Consider the following 11,675-nt stretch of genomic DNA (forward strand, 5'->3'; position numbering starts at 1 on the left):
GGCTAACATCACTTACAACGTAACTTACAAATAGGGGCAATATCTACAGCTCATTACTAGCTCTTCAGAAACACCAAGTACCACATAATTAACCACTTTGTGAAGATAATGAGTTTTTGATGGCTGGCCCCTAAGCTACTCTCTGAGGGATATTATACTGATGCTGTTCTCAGTGAAATCGGTTCTGATGTGTTGATGGGGTCCAATATCTACCTGGGGAAGTTTCATTTCTCATTGGTGTACACCTTCTGCTCATTGTGGATTGATTTGGGAAATACTGGATAATAGCATACACCCGACTCATGATAGAGGTGAAGGGCTTGTCTGTGCTGTGGTCCTTTGTACAGCTGTGCTGGTACATCAGCTTCATAAAGGCAACTCTGCTGGTCCAGATGATGAGATCTGTGCTGGATAGTGTTACTGGTACTAATACAGAGAAGATGCAAATGAAAACACACCCTGAAAGTGATCAATGCAAGTAAGGAGATTCTAGAAATTTTTAAAAAGTTTCTGTCCCTGTTTCCCCTCCTCAGATCTGTACTGCACATTAGAGGTGGATTCTTTTGGGTATTTTGTGAACAAGGCTAAAACTAGAGTTTACAGAGACACCACGGAACCCAACTGGAATGAGGTAGGTTGGATTTTTCTTTGTGACTTGTCCCATGTGCCAAACATCAACGCACGATGGGCAGAAAACCTGCAAATGGAAGAACTTGCTGCATGCTCAGCACTTGTGCTGCATATATTGCCTCTCAGAAAACACTTTTATGCCAGTTTCATTTGACTGTCAGGGCTTGCAGAAAATTTTCTTTTGGGTTATCTATAGTTCAACAAACTTTTCAGTACAATTGAGTCTTATCCAGCATTTCATCATTTAAACAGATGCATGTTTGATTATTTTTTTAAAGACACAAGTGAAAATATGTTGAAAAAGGCGGTGTTTTTGTTTATTTGTTGTGAGGGGGAAGAATTAGCTATAGACATTTTGCCTGTTTACAGCCAACTCAAACCTGCTGCGGAGCAAAATTAAATACAAGGAAGGTGGGTGAGTTTGTTTCTTTGAATGATGCTTTGCTGAAACTCAGTGAAACCTGACTAAGCAGTGAACCATCTTAGTCTCTGATATGACCACCTTATTATATAAAATACAATTTCGGTTTATTTCTAGACCAACTCCATTAGGAAGGAGATTTTGGTCAGTCCTTAAGTTCTCCCTCCTGACAAGTTTCAAGGAGACTATATTGATTATTAAGAGACTAGTTTCTGCTGTTATGTATTCATTGCTCTTTCCTTTCCTGGTACTGTGCAGGAGTTTGAGATTGAGCTGGAAGGCTCACAAACTCTGCGGATTTTGTGCTATGAAAAGTGCTACAACAAAACCAAGCTCACCAAAGAGGACGGAGAGAGCACAGATCGCATAATGGGGAAAGGACAGATCCAGGTAAGACTGTGCTTAACAAAAAAAACATAACAGGATTTTTGAATCCTGGAGTGCACCAGGGAGATTTTTTTCCTGCCTCCTGATTGTCTCAGCATTGGAGATTTTTCTCCAGATAGTAAGGTATACAGTGTGATTCACAGGCAGGAAGTCAGCAGCTTTTTCCCTCTTGCCTTGTCCCCTATGCCTATTTCAGTACCTTTATGGCGTAGATGTTTTTTCATGAAAATTTACGTTTTGGTCTCTGATTTGTCTGTTAACTTCAAAACTTCCAGCACAGTATATAGGAACTGCACTGTCACTGAGCCCTGGGCACTGTTGAGGATGCTCCACTTGTGACAAAAGAGGAAGCCATGAATATACTATCCCCTCTGTAAATCATGTGGAAGAAATGCTGCCTTCTGTACGTGCTGGAAGTTGATTGATGTGATAGCTAAGCCTTGGAGGACAGGCTTATTGTCCTGATAACTGCCATGTCCAGAGTTTAGTGTCCGGGACAACAGGCTGCATCTGAGAGAGTTTTCCACTGCTGAGAATCAGCACGGGACACTTTGTCTATGTGGCAAATTTGTAATACAATAGGGGAGGTGATGAGACGATTGCAAACGGATGCTGCTTTCAGGGAGCTGCTGTGTGAAAAAGCGTTAAAGCTCCATGCAGGAGAAATCAGGCCACTCAGTGGAGGACAACATGGAGAACATATGTACCCCTCTTCTTCCAGTTTGTTGCACTGTCTGTCCACAGCGTTAGGAGGGTGTTTAAATGCTTGCTCTGAGAACACATTCTTTGTGTTGGACTCGCTATTGTATAGAGCAGAGACCCTCCCAGATACCTTTTTCTTTCTGGCATGCTGAAAAATACCACCAGTTCTCCTCCATTTACATTTGACTCTTCATCACTCCATGGATGACAGCTTTCTCCAACATTTGAGTGATGGTCACACAGGCCAAGGCTATGTGGGATTTCAGAAACAGCTCTGATTAAGGGTGGCCTGCAGGACTGTATCTCACCTTCGCTCTAGAAGGGTTCATTGTCTAAATAAGTTTCATTCAACCTGTTCCTTTCCCTCCCTCCTTGCAGCCCTGAGGCTGCCATGCCATTTTCAGGGAAAGCTTTTGTCGCCAAATGCATGGTGAGTGTTTGAAAGAGAACTTGTGTACAAATCAATAAATCTAGTACAGGGTGCCTCCTATGTATGTCTCTCAAGCTAACCAGAAATCTGTATGTCCCTTCTGCTTACAAAAGCTTATTTTCCACAGAGCTGAACAACTACAAAAGAGGAAGTTTTCAGCCCTGAAATGCCCTGGAGATTTGTGTGCTCATATTGGAGTACCCTGAAATCCCCTCTAAATTATTCAAATATTTTACATAGAATGATTAAAAAATGAATAAAATCTTTTAAATTTTCAGCAAATTTTTTTTCACAAGAGTGGGCAATTTTATGCACAGCACTTGTACATTCTGTTAAAACATTTTATGCTTAAGTTAATAAGTAAAAATATTCTTTGGTGACACTTGAATATTAATTGCTTCTTAATTGTTTTAGAGAAACCTAAACAGTGGAAAGTGAAAAAATCAATAAAAATGTGTTTTATTAATATGCAAAAGTTGCATTCTGTTGTATCATAAAAGGCAAATGCAAAAGTTCTCTAGCTTTCAGTAAATTCCCCTTACAATTTATAAAGAAACTTGGTGAACTCTCAGAACATCCTCTTAATTCTCAGTGATTTCTGTCCCATCACACAACTTTTTAACACTATTGAATAATTGCAAAGAGAAGTCATAAGAGAGTCTGGTAAGATTTTGGGTTGATAAGAATTATTAAAGGGTTTTATTTTGTTTTATTTTTAAAGCAAACACCATTTCTCTATTAAGAAATCATAATAATGCAACAACAAAATCAAATTACAACCTATGGCTGAAGGTTAGCTGTATTAATGCTGTCAGCACCTTTTCCAATCACTGGTTTTATAGTAATTTTCTTTCAGGATTTTTCCTTGCTTTTACATTAAGTTTTGTTTACTTTAGAATTGCTAGTGTATCTAGGGCTCTCTGTTTTGTTGTTATTGCATTGTCATTATTCAGCCAAAGTCTGTCACGTGTAAACGCAAGGTCTGTGAAGTTGGATGAGGTTTTTTTTTCCTAAATTCCCTTTAGTTAAAAACTCTGGGAACATCAAAAGTTGTGTCTGCATCCTCCTGCGGATAAAAACAGGGAAATTTCTGTTTTGGCTAAATCGCAATGTATTGTTAAGCCATGTATTATTGTAAATCTGCAACTTCCCACTACTGGGATTTCTGACTCACCAAATTTTCTGAGCTGCAGTGATGAAGACAATGCATCAAGGAGACGAGGACTGTTTTGGCTGTGAAATGTTTATTAAATCTCTCTGTTACATACTGGCATTGGAGGAAGGAAGACTGGAAATTGGTCCATGTGGTCAGAAGCTTCCAGGAATGGGCAGCAATTTTAATAGCTCCCATTGCTCATATTTTCTTTTCCTATGGAATATTTTATTTACCTGGTTTTATAGCCACAGTCAAGAGCTTCATTGCTTGCCAACCTGCAAGTTTTATCCCTGAAAAATAAAACCACAAGGTTTTAATATGGGAGAACCTCCTGTAAATGTAGAAGTGAAGTCCTCATCAGACCTTCTGGGAATGGCAGCACTGGATGTGCAGTGTTTAACTAGGCAGCACGCATCGTTGGGGGCTTCTGTTACATCTCGGGCCTGAAAAATACGGAGAGAAGGTGCCATTCCTGGGTACACTGTGAAACTGAAATTATTGGGGGGCTTGGGGGAGGAAGAAATGGATATCATTGTATAGGAGGAAACGTGAGGCTTGGTTCAGTTGTAAGCATCAGCTCCTCTCATTTTGAACTCTCTTTTTTTTTTTCATTCCCCTTTCTGTTGTTACCTTACAATCCATCTTCTGCACTTGGGAGGCTGGCCCTTTTGCTCTTTGAATTTTGCACTTCATGTGGCAGGCACGACCCCATGTTTTGAGTGTAGCAGCCTTTTGTTTGGTCCTGAGACTCTGCATCTAAGGGAGCACATATGTCAGCAAAACTGGCCTCTGCCTTGGGAACAGACTGCATGAGTAAACTGATACTTCATCCTGTGATCTATCTCCTCCACTTGGTGCCTCCTAGAAATGCTGTTTCCTTTGATTTGTTTTTTTGTTTGTTTGTTTTGTTTTGTTTTGTTTTTTTTCTGCATGATCAGCTTAGGCAAATCATTTCCTTCCTGCTGGAAAATCAGAGAGGATATGACCCTAGATCAGTCATTCTGTGGTAGCAGTGCAACACCATTCCTCTGTTGCCATGCAAAACAATCACTCTTATCTGATTAATTATCTGGGATGTCTCATAGCAGTGCACATAGCTATTTCAGACATCTAGGTTGCTTTCCATGTAAAACAGATTGTCACATGCTGTACCTCCCAAGTGTTGACTCAGAAAACCTTTTACACACTGGAGTTCATTTAAACAGTTTGCTCATGCAGAACAGTATCCCAGCAATGAAAATAAGGTGGAAATGAAGAAAGCAATGGGTCATGTCTAAAGGGCGATGGCAGGAAAGATTAAGATGTCAGTGGGGAGGTTTGAGAAGAATGGGGTTATGGCTGGACTGGGAGTTTCTAGCAGCAGTAAGACTCTGACAACATGTATGTCACATCAGTTACAATTAAAAATTGATGGAGTGTAAAGTTGCCAGGGAGATATAATAAAGGGAGGAAGTAATGTGAATAAATAGCATAAAACACACTAACCTTAAGGTTGCCTCAGTCCTTGCTCCCCGGCATTTCATTTCCATTGATGCGTCTTTGTTTTTATTTCTTTCTGTATGTTTTCTCTTCTTGGGAAAAAAAAAAAATCATCAAACTCTGTGGTGGCTTCCTAAGGCAGAGCACAGACTCCCTTCTTCTTAGTGCCTGGCTAGCCTTAGATGCCTTGACCAGCATCCTCAGTTCACCTTTTTCCCAGGTCCTCACCACTCTGTGTTCTGCACACTCAGCCTCTACTGACTGCTATACACTAATTGTCTGTCTTAATTCAGTGCTAAGCTGCTGTGAGGGCCAGCAACTTGCACCCAGAAATCCCTGTGGTGCTGAGCTGCTTTGTTCTGTTGTTTTGTGCAGGATACAGAGAGGCATTTGCTTGATTCATTAGTGAATTTGGGGCTGTAGCTTGCCACTGCAAATGCCAAAGAACAGGCCACAAGGGGACTGGAGGTGCTGGGGGAGTAAAGACAAACTGGTTTGTTTGTATTTTTCCTGCGCAGCATGCACTTTTGGTGGGGTCTGTGCAAACAAGCCCGTGAGATAGAGTCTTTGAGGGTTTTAGCAGGTCTATGCGATTTGCATAGGTCATGGAAACAACACAATTTTTCACAGTTTCAGTGGAGATGGGACAGGTCCTTTTGTCACTCAAACCAAGCAACTGTTTGAAAGAAATGTTTAGAGGTGCAGTAAATTACACTGTCAAATTAATGCAGAGCAGCCATTTCACAGTGCCTCTCCCTGCTTGAGCTGGCAAAGCGAGTGCTATGTGCTTGCTCGCTTGGAGCAGCCTCCTTTTGGCACGCTGTCTGTAGATTGCATTTTTCTACTCAGTGTTCCTTCTTCCAGGTCATTGATCTCCAAATCAGGCCAGAAGACAGCATGACCCCATTTGTCACAGGCCTCTCTCTATGCCGGAGCATCATGCTCACTAACTCTTTGTCTTCAGTCTGCTTTGTAACCTGTCTGCTCCAGCTGCCCTTTCCCTGTGTTGCTCTTGCTGGCCTTAGAAGGTCAGTCATCTGTAGGGTCTAGGACTGAAAGCTTGCTCAAAGTCTAAATGACATTCGTAGTTTCCTGTTGACTCTGTTATTTCCTCCTGTGACTTTATCAGACTGCTAGACCTGATCTTCCTGTCTCACTCACTCAGTATTGCTGAGAGCTTACTCAAGCTTTGTTCTTTTATTAGCTTCCATCATTTCGCTTTGTTATTTAACAAGCACCTTGGGGGGGATTTTTTTTTTTAATTGCTATTGTTATTGTTAGTGACTTATGCAGGGTTGGCTCTGGTCAGCCAGACCCGCTCCCTGGTGCTTGTTCTCCCTAGCTGTCTCCATTCAATACAAGCTGTTCTCCAGCAGAAGTCAAACAGCAGGTGGGGAGTTAGGGAGTCCTGCCAGCCTTGCAACAGAGTTCAGAGATAAGGGAGTAAGAGGTAGCAGCAGGTACACTTGCAGTCCTCCAGTAGTTGGAGGACTTGCTCAGCTCCAGTAGTTACCCAGCAAGGAAGAGTCTCTGTGAGCTCCCAGCTCCAGCACACTGTTTTTGCTAGTCCTTTGCAGCCATATGATATTCACTCTTGAGACTTTGGCTCATACTTTTTAACAGCTATTTACTTGCTTTCGTTTTGTACAGTGGTAGGAGTTCCCTAGTCATCACCGAGACATAACCAATAATACCTGTCAGCTTAAATAAACTAACTGGACCCTGCTAGACTCTTCCTTTAACTTTTTTGGCAAATATTCAAAACTCTCTTTCACCTTCAGTCTTAAGCAGTCTCTGTCTGCTACAAATAATACACTCTCAGTGACTCCATTCTAAAAGCATATGGAAAACTGCTTCTGAGCCAGAGGATAGGCTGTGGCTGTGTCTATCAGCAGGGCCATTTTGGCAGCTTAATGAGATGACAATTTAGGCAGCTGGAGATCAAGCTTTCAGGAATACTGAGCATGGTTGCTCTTAATAGGAAACCAGACACTTCAGAAATGGTTTCCTCTTGATTCTGGGAAAGAATGCAGTTGTTGAAAGAAACCAAACTTCCAGCACGGAAATTCAGGGAAGAACTGCCTAGATTCTGGCTGACTTTGGCCAGCCGCACAGGCGGGGGCGGATCTGTTACGCCAGAGTTATAAGCAAACCCTCTTGGCAAGCAGTCTGTTATTTGGGTTTGCTAAAGCACTGAAGCTAAGCACTGCTGCCCATTGGCCTCCTGGACTTTTGTGCAGTCCTAAAATGTGGGAGCTACTGGTTACTGACTATTCCTTACAAGGGGTCTTCAGGAATTTCTGCCAGAGTTGCACCTACAGGAACCAGTCCAATTCGACAGGAAAGCATGTGTGTGCTGGCAGCATCCCACTGTGGGCTCACGTCCGTAACAAAGTGCGCAAAGATAAGGTTGGCCTGATTTGCTTGTCTGTTGCTTCTTGGGGTCTCTGCAGTGTGAGCAAGCAGGGAGAAACTTTTCTCTCTGCTAGTTGTCTTTTTTGGGGAATGGGGAAAGGCATGGGAGGACTTGTCTCTGTAGCTGTCAGCAACATTGGGCTAGTTTGTTAATGATTTAAAAGAGAGTGTGAGCATGATTGCATCTGAGATCTCCCAGAATATACTGCAGCAGCCATTGTTTCAACATTTACCTCTGCCTGTCAGAGACCTCTGCTTTTGCATGGGGTTCTGCGAGAGGGAGGAGCTGTGCTGCAGAAATAGCTGTAGCTACTGAGTGTCTTTTTGTTCACTGATGACAGTAAACTTAAAGCCTTGAGTCTAGTGCAGTTCAGTTGCCTCCTTCCAGTCTTACTGTGTCTCAGTGTTCAAGAGCCAAGTGTTACAAAGCCATCTCAGGAGGCACCGAAGTCTGCTTGCTTCGGCTGGTTCTGATTGCTGATAGAAGTCCCCATGCAGACAGGTCTTTTCTCTCTTTTGCCAGTCTAGCTTGAGCTGAGTGCCACTTTTCAGCTATTCAGATGTGTTTGGCCTCTCCCAGGCAGTATTGGAATTGCTGGGTGATGTTTGAGTACTTGAGTCAGCTGCTCCTGAGCCTCGCAACTGTCCACTCAAAAGAGATGAAGCAAAGCTGAAAATGGGAGATCAAGGGTTTGCATCAGAACTTGTTTCTGCTTAATGAATTCTTGCAATAGCAGGGCCAGGTGTTCTTCCTGCCTCCGTGCTCAAGTGGAAACAAGAAGAATAGGCAGGTTCAAGTAGGACAACTTTCTATGATTTCTGGGCTGATTTTCTCCATTTCTCCTCTGTCGGATCCTGACAGAGGTTTGGTTTGTTTAAACTCACTTGTATCTGTATGGATCACTTCATATTTCTCGTCCTTGATTTCACTGTTAGGATCATTATGTCTTTTGAATGCAGTGGAACATACTCCTTCTTGGAAGCTGTTAACTTCATAGCCAAGAGCTATGAAGTTCTCCAGCCTGGCTTTTTATTTCAGTGCAGTAATTTCACTCATCCAACCTCACCTGTCTCTAGAAAACTGCAGAGGGAGACAGTTTCCTCTATTTCAAATCAGAGTTACTTCAGAAATCTCTCCTCCCTTTTTCTGACTCCTAGCCCCGTGGGATGGGACAAATTTGGCTGTCTGTTAATGTGCCTGTTGTGCTACAGCAATAAAGGCAGTCTCTCTTTCTTTGAAAGCTGAGGTTATTGGCTTTCAAACATTGATTTTGCATGCTGAGGTTTCCTTTGTTGTTGAACAGACACTGCACGTGTTGCTGGATTTTCCATATGTGTGAGTCCTCATCAGCCCTGCTTAGAGAACCGTGCAATATCCGAGTGTCCCATTACCTGAAACCTAGGAAACCTTGAAATGTGTGTTTTCCTATGGAAAAGAAATAACTTGTTGAAAGTGGTAGTGCTCTTCTCACTTACAGAAGCCTTTCAGGCTAGCTGATTTCTCTGAAGTCTGTTCCTAGCTCATGGGTAATTTCGATGTTTTTCAGCTGGACCCACAGGCGTTGCAGGACAAAGATTGGCAACGCACAGTCATCTCAATGAATGGAGTAAGTATGGAAAACAGAAGTTAGCACTGCTTCTTCTGTGCTACTACTATCTCTTACGTGCTTTACTTCTTTGCTCTTCATTGCAGCATTAAAAAAAAAAGAAAAGAAAAGAAAAGAAAATGTTTGAAATGTAACAGCTGTTCTCTTTTATTCAGGTTGAAGTGAAGCTGTCAGTGAAGTTTACCAGTCGGGAATTTAGCCTGAAAAGGATGCCGTCCCGGAAACAGACGGGGGTTTTTGGGGTCAAGATCGCTATTGTCACGAAGTGAGCTGATGGGTCACATTTCTCCCTATTGTTTTTTAGAAAGCCAACTGGCCAGTGGGTTGCCAGTGGCCACTGAGGGATTTGTCAGTCCAGTCTGCTCCACTTGGGTAGTAGTGTAGATGGCTGTGACTGCATAAAAGAGATGCTGTACATTCTCTGAGCTTCATTTTTTGCAGGGGGAAAAAACAGTGTGTACACAGGCTTTGAAACCTGGGGTGTTTACTTGCAGCATATCACTTTTCTGAGTTCCGGAAATACCCCTTGCCCTTTTACTCTGTAGTTAGCTGACTTGGTCACAGATTTCCGGAGCCACTGAACAGTGATGTTTCCTTTCCATAATCGGAAATGTTCAAGTTCTTTGGATCCTGTGATATTATTTTAACCCCTGATCTTTTGTCATGAATCGTTTGCCAGAAGAAACCTGTTTGTTCTGTTATATAGTTTGGGAAGTGTGGTATTTCCTCCCTATGGAATTGCATTGATTTGAAAGCAACAGTGTTGGTATGTATCCAAGGAGCGTTTGGGAATCCTCTGATTACCTGCACAAAGTCGCAGACTCTAGGGGAACTAGGACCTAGCCAGAAGCTCAAGTGCTCAGGGCAGCTGCAGAACAGCCAAAGCCAGGCTGAGACACTCAGAAAACCCTCTCCAGTTTTAAAAGGAGTTTTTCAGCTCAGTCTTGATTGCCTGCTTAGACTTTCTCCCACCCTATTTTCCAGAAGAGGTTTGCACAGCAAAATGATGGGGTGATTTTAGCCAGCCTGGCTGGTTGGGGTAACAAGTGTTGAGGGCATGGGCTGTACTGAACTCTTCTATCTGGCTTTCTTAAGGAGAGAGAGATCAAAGGTGCCTTACATAGTGCGCCAGTGTGTGGAGGAGATAGAGCGGCGTGGAATGGAGGAGGTGGGCATCTACCGTGTCTCTGGGGTTGCAACCGATATCCAAGCTTTGAAAGCTGCCTTTGATGTCAGTAAGTATTTGTGTCTGATGTTTTCCTTTGCACTGTGAGAACCTGCGTGAGCTCCCTGTCAGGTGGCTATGCTATTTGTAATCTTACATTCCCCAAGAAGCATTAAGAGGTAGAGATTCTTGCACAAGGAGAATAATTTTAACCCTGGCTGCACGTTTTACTAATATTCTTCAGCTACAGATATAACCTAAGAATATAATGTGATAGATCCTTATACCAAATAATGCATTTGTTATTATTCCCAGCAGACATGAAATGTTGGGTTTGCCTGCCTTGCCAAATCTTTGTAAATGGTGGACACCTTCCCCAAGGGAAGCGGCAGCAATCAGAAGTCGTAATTTCCTCATTGTTGTGCAGTCTCCAAATTAATAGAAGTCCTTGAAATTAAGAATGTTTTGTGAAAGGAAGTCAGCAAAAAAAATTTTTTTATGGTTGATTAGGAAGTGTGTTTATGAAACTGGAATTGGGTGGTCAGGGCTCCCGAGTTCTCTTCTTAACTCTGTGTCTAGATTTATGTGAGCAGATTGTAAAATTAGATAATTTTGACCAACCTTTGTAAAGCTTTCTTTGATCTTGAGCAGAAAAGGGTTCCTTACTGGTGCTGCATTTAAAAGAATGGCGTGTGTGTCCCAAAAGGCATCCAAGATCAGGCAGATGAAACACCTCCAAATTGCTGAGGTACAAAATGTGAAATTCTGCCCTACTTCCAGCCTCCACATGATGGTCCAAGGACCGCTCAAGCCACACTCGACTGCTTTTTGATGCAAGCAGTCATGAGGCCTGTGCCAGGTGCCCAAATTCACCCTCCATGCACTTTTTCTTCACTTATTTAGTGAAATTTCTTCCTTCTTGTATTTTCTTTTCAATCCCCCTAAGCTACCATATTGATTTATGAATCTTCACTAGTGCAAGTAAGGGTGTTTCACATTTTGAAAAACAATTTTTTTCATTTATATTAAATGCTGTTTTACACTAGCTTCATGAAACCAGCACTGGCTCTGATGGTTGATCAGTTTGTTTTAGGGAAAGGGGTGGTTTTGTTGTTCTTAATAGTAACAAAAAGGAAACACTTAGAATACTTAGAATACTTAGAATCATTAAGGTTGGAAAAGACCTCTAAGATCATCGAGTCCAACCGTCCACCCAACACCACCATGCCCACTAAACCATGTCCCTAAGCACCTCATCTACACGTCTTTTAAATACCTCCAGG

General features: G+C 42.3%; 1 protein-coding gene across 1 annotated transcript in view; it reads left to right on the plus strand.

Annotated features, from left to right (window-relative positions):
• Positions 1 to 10,462, plus strand: part of LOC104073464 (breakpoint cluster region protein-like) — a gene marked incomplete at both ends in the record, with an annotated part of 13,813 nt that extends 3,351 nt beyond the window's left edge. Inside the window, 5 exons of the mRNA XM_009573247.1 lie at positions 534 to 631; positions 1,310 to 1,441; positions 9,168 to 9,227; positions 9,383 to 9,492; positions 10,323 to 10,462. Of these exons, the coding sequence (XP_009571542.1) occupies positions 534 to 631; positions 1,310 to 1,441; positions 9,168 to 9,227; positions 9,383 to 9,492; positions 10,323 to 10,462 (540 nt within the window). The remainder of the gene's footprint in view (positions 1 to 533; positions 632 to 1,309; positions 1,442 to 9,167; positions 9,228 to 9,382; positions 9,493 to 10,322) is intronic.
• Positions 10,463 to 11,675: the final 1,213 nt, after the last annotated feature.

The sequence above is a fragment of the Fulmarus glacialis genome, unplaced genomic scaffold, assembly GCF_000690835.1.
Source record: "Fulmarus glacialis isolate BGI_N327 unplaced genomic scaffold, ASM69083v1 scaffold47962, whole genome shotgun sequence".
NCBI classification, from domain to species: Eukaryota; Metazoa; Chordata; class Aves; order Procellariiformes; family Procellariidae; genus Fulmarus; species Fulmarus glacialis.